General features: G+C 42.0%; 1 protein-coding gene across 1 annotated transcript in view; it reads right to left on the bottom strand.

Moving 5' to 3' along the window:
• Positions 1 to 14,275, bottom strand: part of LOC130201129 (receptor tyrosine-protein kinase erbB-4-like) — a 294,285-nt gene that overhangs the window by 147,626 nt on the left and 132,384 nt on the right. The window contains exon 2 of the mRNA XM_056425857.1: positions 4,247 to 4,398. Within this exon, the coding sequence (XP_056281832.1) occupies positions 4,247 to 4,398 (152 nt within the window). The remainder of the gene's footprint in view (positions 1 to 4,246; positions 4,399 to 14,275) is intronic.

The raw sequence follows: 14,275 nt of genomic DNA, 5'->3' as shown, positions 1-14,275 counted from the left end.
TGCAGTAGTTATAGACTGGTATTGTTACTTCCGGAAGTTTTAAGGCTCAACAAAAAAAACATTATTTTTTATAAATTCAGTGCCTGGAAGGAGGAGACTTGTTCCATCAAAATGTCCGCCTTCAAATAACCTTCAGCTTGCAAACACTGGTGAACTTGTTATAAACCCTGTTAAATAATATCTGGGATGGCGCTAGCAACTGTGTTCTGTGTTTGTGCACGGGTACAAAACATGTGAATATGGCCTCTGAGGTCTCATTTCAGTAGAGACAGACAGCTCTGGTTGTACCTACTGCACTCTAACTTTCTAAAATTGCATACAGGTTTTTGAGTTGCTCCACCCCCCACAATCCCTATTAACCGGATGTTAAGACAACTGGGACTCAAAGAACTTGGATGGAGGTTACTTCATTAGCCTAAATTTACCTGCAGCCTCTTTGTCCATAAAAAAAGGCAGATTTAGTGGATTTATTGGCATATATATAATGTATAATCTTGTAAAACTCTCTCACTTAACATAGAAGGCCAGATTAACAGAGCATGACCATCATTGTATCTAAGCCTCCTTTAGTACAGGTGGGCATGAGCTGTCACACCCACTTATACAAGATTGATGAAGATAGTAATGTTATCATGCAGCCTCATTCCAATTGTACATTTTAAAGACAATAACATAGTTTGCAATACTGTTGTTTTGGACTGCCTGATATTGAAAAATATCCACAATACTTTTTTTTAGAGAAGCATATTGTCAGAAAAGACTTTTTTTGCAAATTGAAAACAAATTATATGAAATAAAGCAAGTGATTAATGTGTTGCAGGGAAGAACAATTCAAATGTAAAGTAATGAAGGTGGTTGTGGAGGATATATTCGTATCCATAAATGTGCATCTGTAACATAACATCTGAATATGCAATGTTTGTTCTCTAGATCGCGAGCTTCATTTACATTGTATCTAAACTTTTCTTTCAAAAAGAATGCAAGGTCTATTGGAAATATTAAATGTTTCCATTTGGAAATGACAATTCCATAATTTATTATCAGCTACAGGGACAGAGGAGAGGAGTCCGTGAAACAGTGCGGCACTGCTAAGCAATCTGATCACTGCACTAATATCGGGGGATGGGGGGGATTGCATGTTTACTAATGGTTGCAATGGCAAGACAAACAATCTAATCTGACTGTGAGTTTCTACTGGGACTTGGGAGAGGGAAAAATGAATATTTCATGTACCCAGATCAGTTCATGAGCACACATGAGGAAGTGACATGAGGGAAACAAAGAGATTCCAAATGGTGTGTTTGTTTGCCTCTGTGTCCCATTCACAAAACGAAAATGTTACACTAACATGTTGAGCAAGGCCCAACTTGTCATTTCAATTTCTTAACGTCCATACATTCAGAATGCAAATGTATGTTCTGTTTCTAATATGAGAGAAGGATTCAAAATAATGAGAATATGGATTTTGGATTGAACATTGACTGTGTATGGTTCAAATTCACCGTTGTGCCATTAGTTTCGAATGTGCATATGTGAGAGTGGGGAGAGAGCATCCGTGCTGAAATGCATTGCGTTATTAATCACAGTGCGAGCGTTGATTCATCTGTCGTGAAGGCAGTTTGGAAGATGGACTCTATTTACTGCTAAAGCTGTTTGAGGGGCTTTGGGAGGCAGCCATCAATCTCTTGGCTATCTAGAAAAGAAAGAGCCAATGCACAGGCATCAGTTTCAATCACCTTCCAGAGACAGGTGGTATGGCACGCTGCTGCACAATAGTTTTTTCTTCACTCCTTCTCTACCTCAAGGTGAAGTCCCCCCCACCCCCCGGGAAACCATGTTATTAATGTCTTTTATCATAATAATAATACTCCCTAAAAATACACACTGTACCCTGCTCTCTTGCTCCCTTGCTGTTTGGCACCCTGTGTTCCTAATTAGCGTCTTCAATTAACCCATGTTAATTGGCAAGCACGGAAAGGTGGAGGAACCTGGCAAGCTAGCGCCACAGGGAGTCATTTTGTAAATGAGTGGTGGTGTAAGATAAAAGGAGACAGGTAAAAAGGGAAAGTAATCAAAAGCACCTTTAACCTCAAAGTGCAATGTCTTGTCTTTATGTAATATTAGCTTATAAGACCATGCTAAAAGCGGGAGTGTGAATGTTGTTTTACAGATTGGTGGTTTAATGTGGTTAAACAACAATCAAACACGCAATACTGGACCCCCACCCCCATCTTTTTCATCTGAGTCAGAGGGGCCTATTACCTCTGCGGGGGTCTAATGGTAGCACTTACCATCCATTGCGGCCTCTTTCTCAATATTATCTTGGTTTAGTTTTGCTTCGTAGGGGGTGTCGTCAGTATTACTCTGCACACATTGCAGAACATTTAATGAATCTGTCTTGATGTGCTTCTTTGATCAATCTTGATTGTTTTAGTCCATACAAATACAGAAGAGAACACGAGCGACCCACTTGCTTGTACCTGATGTAAACAAACAATTTTGGCATATTAACTTCAAATAATCGCTGTGAGGCACACAATATGAAAGAAAACCGAGTATGGCTTATTGTGGGAATCTGCAAGCCTCTGTAGCCCAGTTCGTTCACACAGCAATACCAGCCAATGAATGCAGTCAGCATTTTACAGTAACACCAGGGGAGCTCCCCAGCCCCCCAGAAGGACTGGAATCAATTGAATTTGGATGGTGTTTGCTGAACAGAGTGCAAGCAGAATGGTCTAGGGTGATGTTCCTGAGAAGCGGAAGGACAACAAAGGTCATTAATAGCAGCTGACTTCACCAAAGAAACTGACATTTGATTTCTCTCCTGCAGATTTAACAACAGTAACTCCTTCTGACCTTTCATTATCACACTATTACTGCTCTGGCCCCTGACGTGCTGAGGCCTGCCATCACCTGCGCAGTCTGTTTGTATATGCATGCATGTGTCCATCAAACCCAAATGGAAGTAAGCATTTATGCAGCCAAACCCACCTCAACTGTACTTCCTCAGCATCACAGAACAATGGTCCCCTTTGCCTTTTCTCATTGTTTTACTACATCACACTGCTGCCTACAGACTGCTTAAGTGCAAGTTACCATGTGTCACACCTGTAGCTCTCTTTTACAGTGGGAGTCATTTGGCTCACATGCCCAGTTCAGGAATAAGATGATTACAACAAGTGTTCTTAAATAGACGAACATTTTCTGAGAGGTGGGAATTCATGTTCGGTGCAACACCACGTGTTCTTCTCTGTCTGAGAATCATATTAAATCAAAAAGGATATTACCCAGATCAAGGTTTTGGGATTTTGATTATTCTATGCCTCAGATCACAATTGTACGAGTGTACAATCAGTTAGACACTCTGGGGAGGGAGGAAATCTGATTACCCCCGATTAGAGCAAAATTCCTCACTTCTTATCATTGGCAATGTAGACAGTAATCTGAGTGCTGATTGGTTGAAAAGGATCGAAGCACAGGGCATTCTCTCTGCAACAAGGGCACATGAAAAGAGAGTAAAAAGTTCACATTCTGAACTTTTTACTCAGATTTTGAAAATTACTTGTATGAACGATGCAAAAAGTGGATGTTTGGATGGTTAATCTCATGTATTCTCAGTGTTGCAATCTATGTTTCTCTGTGCCTTCTATTTTTAGTCAAGCAGGCTGTGCATGCACTTTGGTGTATTTGAGTCCCTCTGTTTTGTCCATCTGCATGGCTCGCTAATTGCTGCCTCTCTCTGCTCATAGAGAGGTTACCGACCACTGATAACGCTGTACCAACCCGTGGAGTCATTGCAGAAGAGTAGAACTCACCCTCTGGTTCCCTCTCAGGCAAACTATACTAGCTTCTGTTTGTACTGTTTAAATTGTTTGCACTGTTCGTGGTAATGGCCCTATGAGCTGCTAGCCACTGTCCCCATGTTGAGAGCCATGTGGAGGCAATGCACATTCTCTCAATTCTATTTAGAGTACCCTAATGATTTGATCATTCCAAATAGAAGTAGTTTCTGTCTACTGAAATCACACCAAGCCTGGAGGGATAATTTTGCATCCATTCGTCCAAGCTGAGGCCATGAGTGGCTGTATCCACATCCAATCACCAGCCTGACAGTATCTGGGTCATTATTTTCAAATGAATCAAGCACATTGAATACTCTCCAGTTTGTTGCAAGTCAAGAATGTTGGGCATGTATGTACATGTTCAATTCACAACCTGTTTACTGGCTCATTGTTTCCCTACTTACTCTGAGGAAGGTGAGGTCCCGACTGCGGTCGATGCTCGTGATCTCAAGGTTGCCCATTACAACTTCACAGTTCTCGTAGTATTTCCTCAAGGTGCGATACTGCTGCTCAAGGTCCGACAGGGTGCTCAGCTTGTTCTCTGTTCCAGCACATTCTAGGAAAAGAAGGGCACAGAGGGATAACACAGTGTTAATACTGCAGGGTTCGATTGAAAAAAAACAACCAAAAACATATACACAGGGTCCGACTTTATTTTCGACAGTTGTACGAACTGCGGTCACCTTGATTTTTCTTGTGAAGTGAATGGTAGTATTTAAAGACTACTAACAACAGCAACTGAAGAATACAAAAAGCTGGTTTGAGTTTTTATGTGCCAGGCTTGTAGTGCAATTGTCATCAGAGACGATGTAGTGTGAACTTGAGCCCATGGACAGCGAGCTCAGCTGGCCTCGTCGTGTAAGACCAGGAAGTCACTGGACCTCACGGCATCCCAACCACACCTGCTATCTCCCATTGGGGCACGCAGAGCATATGAAAGCTCTTCAGCGACTAGCTGTACTGCTCATTTCACAAGTAATTAAACAGACCCATTTCCCAAACACACACCCCAAACCTCATGATGACATAATCTGTCCAATCAGCTGTTACTGGCCACTTTATCATACAAAGGTAAATATGTATGGATGTGTACACAGAAATTGAGGGGAAAAAACACTTAAATCCATACGTCTGTAAGAAAAAGACAGCTATGTGTAAACACCTAAACACCAATCCACCAACATTAAACTTTTGCAGGTGTTGCTTATCGAGTTTAGATTGAAGCCTTCATTGAGAGTGTCTTTCTGGACTTAAAACACAAGCCACGTTGACAGCAATACGTGCCCTGACGCTTTTAATCTAAGCATGTTTTGTAAAGCTGCTGAATTGCAGTCAACCGTAAGATATAAACACCCGACACTTGTTCTTTCGACGCATAATGATCTAGTTTAATTTGCATTGCCATGGCGGTGTGGTTTCTTCCGCCTGCACCCTCTCGATGACAGAGGAGCCATCGGTGTGACGGGGGGTGGCAGGTCCTTCCCTGAGTCTTGTCATACTGTCACCCACGAACGGTTACCTCTCTCTCTCTCTGAACACCTCCACCCTGAAAGATCTTAACTGGTGCCTTGCATTTTAATCCAAGATCCCTTACACACCGATAATATATACTACCCATTGCTTCCCTTTTTAAAACATATAACCCATCAATTCAACCTGGATATTGCACCTTACCCTCTTGGCTAGCAATAAACTAAGCTTAGCTAATTTACCCTTTATCTCCATACAGGCAGTCTGTGGCAACATCTTTCAATTCTATTTCCTATTTACTCAACATCAATACATCAAAGAAATGTATAGGGAGAAGAGAGTTTAGCCTGAAGGCAATACAAGCTGTAAAGACAAATGGAATTGTGTTCCAACACTTCCACATCCGAGCAGATATTAGATAAGTTGAACTATTCCGTTGTGACCTGGACAATAACAGTACTAGTTTGTGGTGATTAGCCAGGTCGCACATAGCATAACGTGCTACTAAGGAATGATATATGACAGACCTGGGTGTTTTCAATAACAGTTAGCGTAGGCTTGAGGGTAAAAGGGTGGAGGGTGAGGTGAAGGTCATAAAGTGAGGATAGGTGTAATAAACTGTTATTGCGCCCTTGGGCCAGGGTACCGAGATCAGAGGAATGGGACATTGTGGCATATGGCGTCTGGTTAAATGTACTTTTTTATACCAATATGCTTCCTCAAGCATGCATTCAGTCAGCCTGGTGACTTTGGAAACCTGTCTGGATGTGAACTCTAAATGCAATGTTCTTTTTCTCTCCATTAATGATTTCTAATGAAACACTATGAAATCCTACAGCTCTGCATGAGCCCGATAAAGGCGCTGACTGCCAAGTGAACCGCAACAAAACCATCTGTGCAGCTCATAAGAAGTGTGAACTGTTGCAGAGCTATAGGTGATCTGTCTGGTGATACGTCTGCATGTGCATGAACATTAGCCGGCCGTAAATAATAAACCTCAGGATGTATTACCCCCCTCTCACTGCAAGATCAAATCGATGCGTCTTCATGCTCAATATGTAACACCTGAGCCTGTAGATCATAGTGAAGAAAAAAACACAGCCTCCGCTCTTTATATTGGTGCAGTCGGCCCACCCAGGAGGACATGCTATAAGACACTGTGTTGTCGACTGTTTAACGTACTGCCTATGATGCGGGAATAGACTTCAACATATGAATCTTCACATTGTTTAAAAACTTACAGCTGCTCAATAAAAGAGAATCCATCTCATCTGTTTGATGGATTTCCCTCCCAGGCACACTTAAAGCAGAGAATGCCTATGAGGTTCATCCGCTCTATTTCATTTAAGGTATATTTGCCAGTGTGAGTAAATTGATTCAATTTATTTGCAGTTAATCTTATCTCAAAGGTTATAGATTAAGGCAATGAATCATAATAATTCAGGATTTTCCAATACATGTAATTAATGAGAAGAATCTGAGTCGATGGGTGGAGTTTCATATCTGGATCAATTCATATGGTTGAGAAGATCATTTAGTTTGTTTAGCCTTTTTATGCAATGCTTTGACAGAGGCAGCGAGCGTGTGAGTGAACTGGATTACCTTCCTCATTAGGGTTAGGGTTATTACTTCATAAATGATGACAAACATATTGGAAAATAGCATAAAAATTAAAATTGCATTAACCACACGTGTGCACCAAATATCAGAAGTGACAAGGTAATACGAGCTCTAGATATAACAGAAAGACAGAAGCCAGACTATCTCCATTAAATATGACTCTATGATTCATGCATTTATCTTTCTCTCACAAGTCAGTCACAGACTTTCTGAGGGACAGATGGGTTGGTAGCTGGTTTTAAATGGCTTCCACGTGTCTCCAACAGGCAACCAGAAGACCAGAATGCATTTATCAGTCTCTGATACAATCGTAGTGTCACAGTCGGATATAGAGTAAATCCAAACAGGGTGCTCTCTCCATAAAGACAAAACTGAGAAGAAAAAAAGTTGAAATGTTTGCAGAGACTGAAAAGCCCCAGAGCCACATTTCCATCCATTTTTTATATACATATCCTCATCAGGATTAAGTTGGCACTGCTCTGCTGTGGTTCCTGCTCCTTGCCCAAGTCATTTCATAGGTAGTGCACACAACAACTTCATCAATAGTGCCTTGTGCGATTATTGAATGCCTATAAAGCTGGCGAGTCTCAGAGGTTTATAGGCTCCTGCCAAGGAAGCCGGCAAAAGGTCATCCCAATAGCCAGCAACTGACTGAATTAAATAAAGTTGCAAATGTCACTTCCACAAGTAAACACTGTCAATACCTGAGTTTGGATCACATGCCTCGAATAAACAGGGGGACCTTGTAGAAGTAGCACTCAAACACTGCCTCTCAAAGGACAACGATTATTACATTTTCTGTCACCGTAAATAAAAAAGGGCCACATCTGAGGTCAGAGCTGTCCTTTGTCTCATAAATGTCCCCCAGATGAGCATTTCTGGCTAAGTATGAGTTACAAGCGACTGCTTCTGATGGCAATCATGGCCCAGATTATTGTCCATCTGCTGAGCGGCTTAATAAGCATCAGAAACAGTAACTAGATGAGTGTTTCGTGATGACGGCATGGTCCAGTAACGCTAACCTCTCACTGCCCTCTGAGCTCTGGTCACCTACCAACAACGCTGTCGCTGTCTCCATATGGTGGACCATAAATTAACATTCATCCCGTCGTTGGTGCACACAGAACCAAAACTGTGAGGGACTTTTCCATAGAGGGATGATTGCAGCTGTGTGCACCTTTTGCTAACAGATTGACTACATTGTATGGATCTGATGTATTTAAAATGTGACTAACAAGTGCTGCATGGGTATGATCAGTGCACGTACTGTATTGTTTAGTCTCACCGTCCTCATTAACCCTCGTTCCTGCAGCAGGCTCTCGTTAGCACGGCTCTATTCGGACTTGGAGGATAAAAGACCTTAAAAAACATTGGGAAAATAAATAGTAATACAATATTTTTAGAATAAAAAGTAGAGAACATACCATTAACTCATGTAAATATATTAAACACACCCTGTGGGAAGTGTCTAAATATGTATTTACCTTCCATGACATCCCCGTATTGAACTACGGTAAATTTAGATCTCTCTCTTTTATCCTTTTTTTGTCAATCTAAATAGCGATTTAAACTCTCATTCATTCCCTCTGATGTTTGTTGTGACCGAGTGCTTAATGCTACTATTGCTGGCGGTGAGAAAGCTCGGTGTTGCAGGAGGGAGAACAGATGGAGGGAGTGGACGTTTTGGAAGCATGCAAACCGTAATTAAGCCACTGATAAAACACTCTACTGTCTCCTATGTCTGTCGGTGAGTTTGTTTGTGGTTAGTTATATGGTTACTGTTTCTATTAAATACATAAACATCCATTGCAACCATGTGACTATGTGTAGCTCGGAATGTATATTTCATATATTTGTATATGACAATTCGGGAAATTTCTAATACTCTTAAGACTTAACTTAAGATGGAATTTCAAATGTTGTGTCTTTATTTGAACACATCATATGTCTAATGCATGGTCCAGGGTGTTACTATGATTCTTTTCTTACTGTGGGGAAACCGGTCAGTCCAATGCCTCGAAGATGGAACGCTGCACTCCCCATTCCCGAGTCTCACCATCGGGCTTTCTGTACCTCTGTAAGATTTAAACTCGTCTCCAGACAAGAGAAATATAGTCACAGGGGAGTGATTGGCTGACACCGACACACACCTCATTACCCCACATTCTCTCTCTGCTTCTCCTTGACGAAATGCACTGCTGACAGTGTGTCTTTTAGACCTAACACTGGCCTAAATGGATGTGTGTGTGTACTGTATGTGTATCTGTGACCCTTCGTTTTGACACACTCTCCAAACACAGAAGTGTATTTACCAGGCTAAAGTCATTTAGAGAAAACACTTTACTTTGCACTTTTTACTCGAAACTCTGTTAGTTTATTATTTTACAACATTTAAGAATATTGAGCATTTCTGGTACATGTACCTGTTTTTAATGCCCTGTGACAATAGTCAGCTATGTGAATTTAAAAAAGTGTAAAAGTCTGAAAGTATTAAAGTACTCTAATCAAATATTTGTAAAGAGTTGCATGATGATCTCACCTGCTGTCAGTCACCCTCCTGCACACATCTTCATTTTCTTTATAGTTTACACTTAATAGCTCATTTTACTGATACTGCTAGTTCTTGTTGCATGAGAGACGCTTGGCAGATGTGAGCAAAATATGCACCCTCGAATCTTTTGAAGATCGGAATGTACCAAGTACCAAGTGCCCAGCACATCATGGGGGGATTAGTATTTCAAAGTATTTTAACGTTTAGTTTAGCTAAGTCTACTTCCCTTATCGAATCAACCTGTGATTCCTCAGCTCGGTCCATTACCGTTTATACATTTTTTTTCCCCTATGAAATGGCATGTGTCTTTGCGGAGGGATTTAAATGTGATAAACCTAGATAGTGTGTGATAAACTGGGATTGCATTTATGAAGTGATCTTTGTCAACAAACTGGAAACCAGTTTGATGTTTGATGCGTTTTCTCTTGATAGGACTGTTTTGTAATTTGCCATTGCAAACAGCTGTATACATAATGCAGTTATGCAGCAACAATAGATGAAAATGCTTTTCAAGCATTTAATTTGTGTTGCTAATTCATGGAAGATTATAGCGAACTGAGAAGCTTTGCATGAGCACATTTAGCAAAATCAAGGAATGATACAAAAGCTATGGTTATCTGTGATTATTGAGTTTCTCTGGTTGCTTAGCTTCCATGAGAAACGATTATGTCTAGTTTGTATGAGGTGATATGATGCAATTTCCCTTTGGTAGACTCAAATACAATGACAAGACTGAATCACAAGTACAAAATCCAATCAACCTGCATTGTTATTAAGTACACATTAGGTCCTATGGTCAGTGATGGTGACTGTCGGACAATATTGTTCTTGATGCTGATTGAAATCATTTCCATGTTCTGTTTGAAATTAACTGTCACTCAAAGGATCTGGTATTAGCTGGAATGGCCTTTTCTGTTATACAATGAGGAACAAACATATGTCATACATTCTACCAAGCAGTGGAGGAGAAAATAAACCAGGTTAAGTGAGACGCTGACAATATGCTGCTTTTCAGAACTAAATAGCACCAAAAGCATCTTGATCAAAGATGTGGGTTCAGTTATTCTTTAGTTGAAGGAATTGTTGTCTCCCCTTAAGCACATTTTGAAGCAGCCAATGAAGGCTATGGATAGTGCTTTAAAACACTCTTTGTGCTCTCTGAGCTTGATTGTGGAGTGCCTGAATGAGTCAGTTTAACGTCCTCCATGATGGAGCGGATCAGGCCTCTCAGAAAGCAGCTATATGACAAGTTTAGCATGTTGCCCAGAGAGGAATGGTTAACCCTCTTCACAGGCACATGTATTCCTTCTTCCTGAACATTTAATGCCATGTCCATCCATCAATCCATTCTCATCCGCTTAATCCAGTGTTGGGTTCGCAAGGCAGCAGACCCAGCAGGCTGACCAAGACTTCCCTCTCACCTGCAACATTTTCCACCACCGGGTTCTCGGGTTGCCACCACGACAGGCACCGATGACCTTCCAACCACAGCTCCTATGGGCCACTTCTACAATAGAGGCTTTGAACACGGTCCACTTAGTTTCCATGTCTCCAACCTCCCTCGGGATGTGTGAGAAGTTCATCCGGAGGTGGGAGTTGAAGACCTCCTGGACAGGGTCCTCCACCAGACATTCCCAGTTCACCCGCACTACACGTTTGGGCTTGCCAGGTCTTTCTCGATGACTCCCCCGCCATGTGATCCAATTCACCACTAGGTGGTGATCAGTTGACAGCTCTGCTCCTCTCTTCACCCGAGTGTCCAAGACATACGGCCGCAGATCAGATGATACGATTACAAAGTCGATCATTAATCTCCGGCCTAAGGTGTTCTGGTACCAGGTACACTTATGAGCCACCTTGTGATGGTGTTCGTTATGGAGAAACCATGGCTAGCACAGAAGTCCAATAACAGAACACCGCTCGGGTTAAGATCGGACAAGCCGTTCCTTCCAATCACCCCTCGCCAGGTTTCTTTGTCATTGCCCACGTGAGCGTTGAAGTCTCCGAGGAGAACTATGGAATCGGCAGGCGGTGCCCTTTCCACCATGGGAACATTAATCAAGAAGGCCCAGTTATGTGTTTTCCAGCATGTTTCTTAATATAAGTCTCAATACAATCAGCTTTTCAGGAGGTCACTGTGAAGACAATAGACAATCAGTAAAGTCACACGGCCTGAGTGATTTTGCACTAATTTTATTAAACCTGTTTTAGACTGAACCTTTTGTGTGTGCAGGCACCGTGCACTGAATGCTTGCGTGTGTTATGTGTTTGTCTGTGCACACACCTTCACATGTGCGTTCGAGGCTGTGTGTGTGCTGTATTAAATGGTAGAATCACCTGACTTTTCTTGGGCTTCAGGCAGAGCCTCTCCAATCACACACAATTTTTTAAAAAGTTTTCCCAGGGAGGCTTTGCTTTTGCTCTTGCGGTCTCAAAAGCTCCTTGGTAACACAAGGTGGAATTATATATATGCTCTTTATATGCTAATAGTAGAAAGAGTAAACCCCTAAGGTGGTTCATATCCCAGTAGTCTGCAAAAGAGAGACTGTAGATAGGCTGAGCAATGGGGTCAAATGATCAGCTCACATCCTAAATGTGTGTGTATGTGTGTGAAAGAGAGAGAACTCTTGGTGTGTGTGTGTGTGTGTGTGTGTGTGTGGTGGCGCTGAGCTTTTCTGTTTCCAGCAACATGCTGAAAAACTTGACAAGACCTCAGGGGGCAATCAACAGTACATGCACATATACACAATGGAGCTAAATTTACAAATCATATTAATTATTTTTACGATTCACACTCAAACAGGCGTCAACGTAAATCATGGGAAAAGCCGAACTCAACGATACCTATATTTGCCTTACATTGACAGATTTCGAACCAGTTTTCCCTGCTCAGCGACACACCCGCTGAGGAACACACCCTGGTTATCGGGAGCTCTATAGTCAGGAACGTGAAAATAGCGAAGCCACGGACTAGAGTCGTGTGCCTCCCGGGGGCCAGAGCGGGCGACGTGGAGTCTTGTTTGAAGCTGCTGGCTAAGGATAAGCGGAGATACAGTCAGATTGTAATACACGCCGGTGGTAATGACGCCCGAGCCCGTCGGTCGGAAGTCACTAAAATTAATGTGGAATCGGTGTGTGCTTATGCCAAGACGTTGTCGGACACCGTAATTTTCTCTGGCCCTCTCCCAAATTTGCAGACAGACGAATTGTATAGCCGAATGTCGTCTTTCAACCGCTGGCTGTCGAGGTGGTGCCCAGCGAATAATGTGGGCTACGTAGACAACTGGAAGACTTTCTAGGAAAACCTGATCTGATGAGGAGAGACGGCATTCATCCCACGTTGGACGGAGCGTCTCATTTCTGCGAATATGACCAAGTTGATCACGGACTTAATCTATGACAACCCAGGGTTCAGATCAGGAACCGGGAGCAGAGTTGTAGTTTAACACCCTTCTCTGCTCTTCCATTCGAGCAGTTACCCACCCATGACTTTAGAGTAGAGACTGTGTCTGTCCCACGGCCACTTCAATTAAATAAATCAAAAGTAAGCAGAAGAGGAGTCGTACACAATAACCTTATACAAGTTAACACCATTATTTCAGCAGTGCAACAAAATAGGTCTATTAAATGTGGTCTCCTAAATATTCGATCTCTGTCATCTAAAGCTGTGTTACTAAATGATTTAATATCAGATAATCACATTGATTTATGTTGCCTAACTGAAACCTGGCTGAGCCATGAAGAATATGTCTGCCTGAATGAATCGACTCCTCCAAGTCATATTAATACTCACATTCCTCGAGGCACCGGTCGAGGAGGTGGAGTAGCAGCCATCTTTGAATCGAGCCTATTAATTAATCCTCAACCAAAATTACACTACACCTCATTTGAAAGCCTTGTTCTTAGTCTTTCACATCCAACCTGGAAAACACTACAGCCAATTCGATTTGTGATTCTGTACCGCCACCAGGTCCATATTCAGAGTTTATATCTGAATTCTCAGAATTTATATCAAGTTTGGTTCTTAAAACCGATAAAGTTATTATTGTTGGAGATTTTAATATCCATGTGGATGTTGATAATGATTGCCTTAGTGCTGCATTCATCTCCTTGTTGGACTCGATTGGCTTCTGTCAGAGAGTACAGAAACCCACTCACAGCTTTGGCCACACGCTTGATCTTGTTCTTACTTATGGCGTTGACATTGAGCATTTGAAGGTCTTCCCACAGAATCCTCTTCTGTCAGACCACAACCTCATAACTTTTGAATTTATACTACCGGAGTGTACTCCGTTAGTCAAAAGTTTCTACACCAGATGTCTAACTGACAGTGCTGTAGCTAAATTTAAAGAAGCGATTCCTTCTGTATTTGATTCGATATCACGTCTCAATATAACAGAGGACTCCTGGTCTAACTTTAGTCCGTCCCAGATTGATCATCTTGTTGACAGTGCCATAGGCTCTTTGAGAATGACACTGGACTCGATAGCCCCTCTGAAGAAGAGGACAGTGAGGAAGAGGAGGTTTGCTCCCTGGTATAACCCTCAGACCCGCAAATTAAAGCAAGCGTCACGAAAGCTTGAACGCATATGGCGTTCAACTAATCTCGAAGAATCCCGCTTAGTTTGGCGAGATAGTCTTAAAACATATAAGAAGGCCCTCCGTAATGCCAGAGCAGCCTATTACTCATCAGTAATAGAAAAATAAAACAACCCCAGGTTTCTCTTCAGCACTGTAGCCAGGCTGACAGAGAGTCACAGCTCTGTGGAGCCGAGCATTCCTATAAACCTCA

Source organism: Pseudoliparis swirei, chromosome 2 (assembly GCF_029220125.1).
Source record: "Pseudoliparis swirei isolate HS2019 ecotype Mariana Trench chromosome 2, NWPU_hadal_v1, whole genome shotgun sequence".
In the NCBI taxonomy this organism is placed as follows: domain Eukaryota; kingdom Metazoa; phylum Chordata; class Actinopteri; order Perciformes; family Liparidae; genus Pseudoliparis; species Pseudoliparis swirei.
This window is presented reverse-complemented; position numbering and strand designations above follow the sequence as displayed.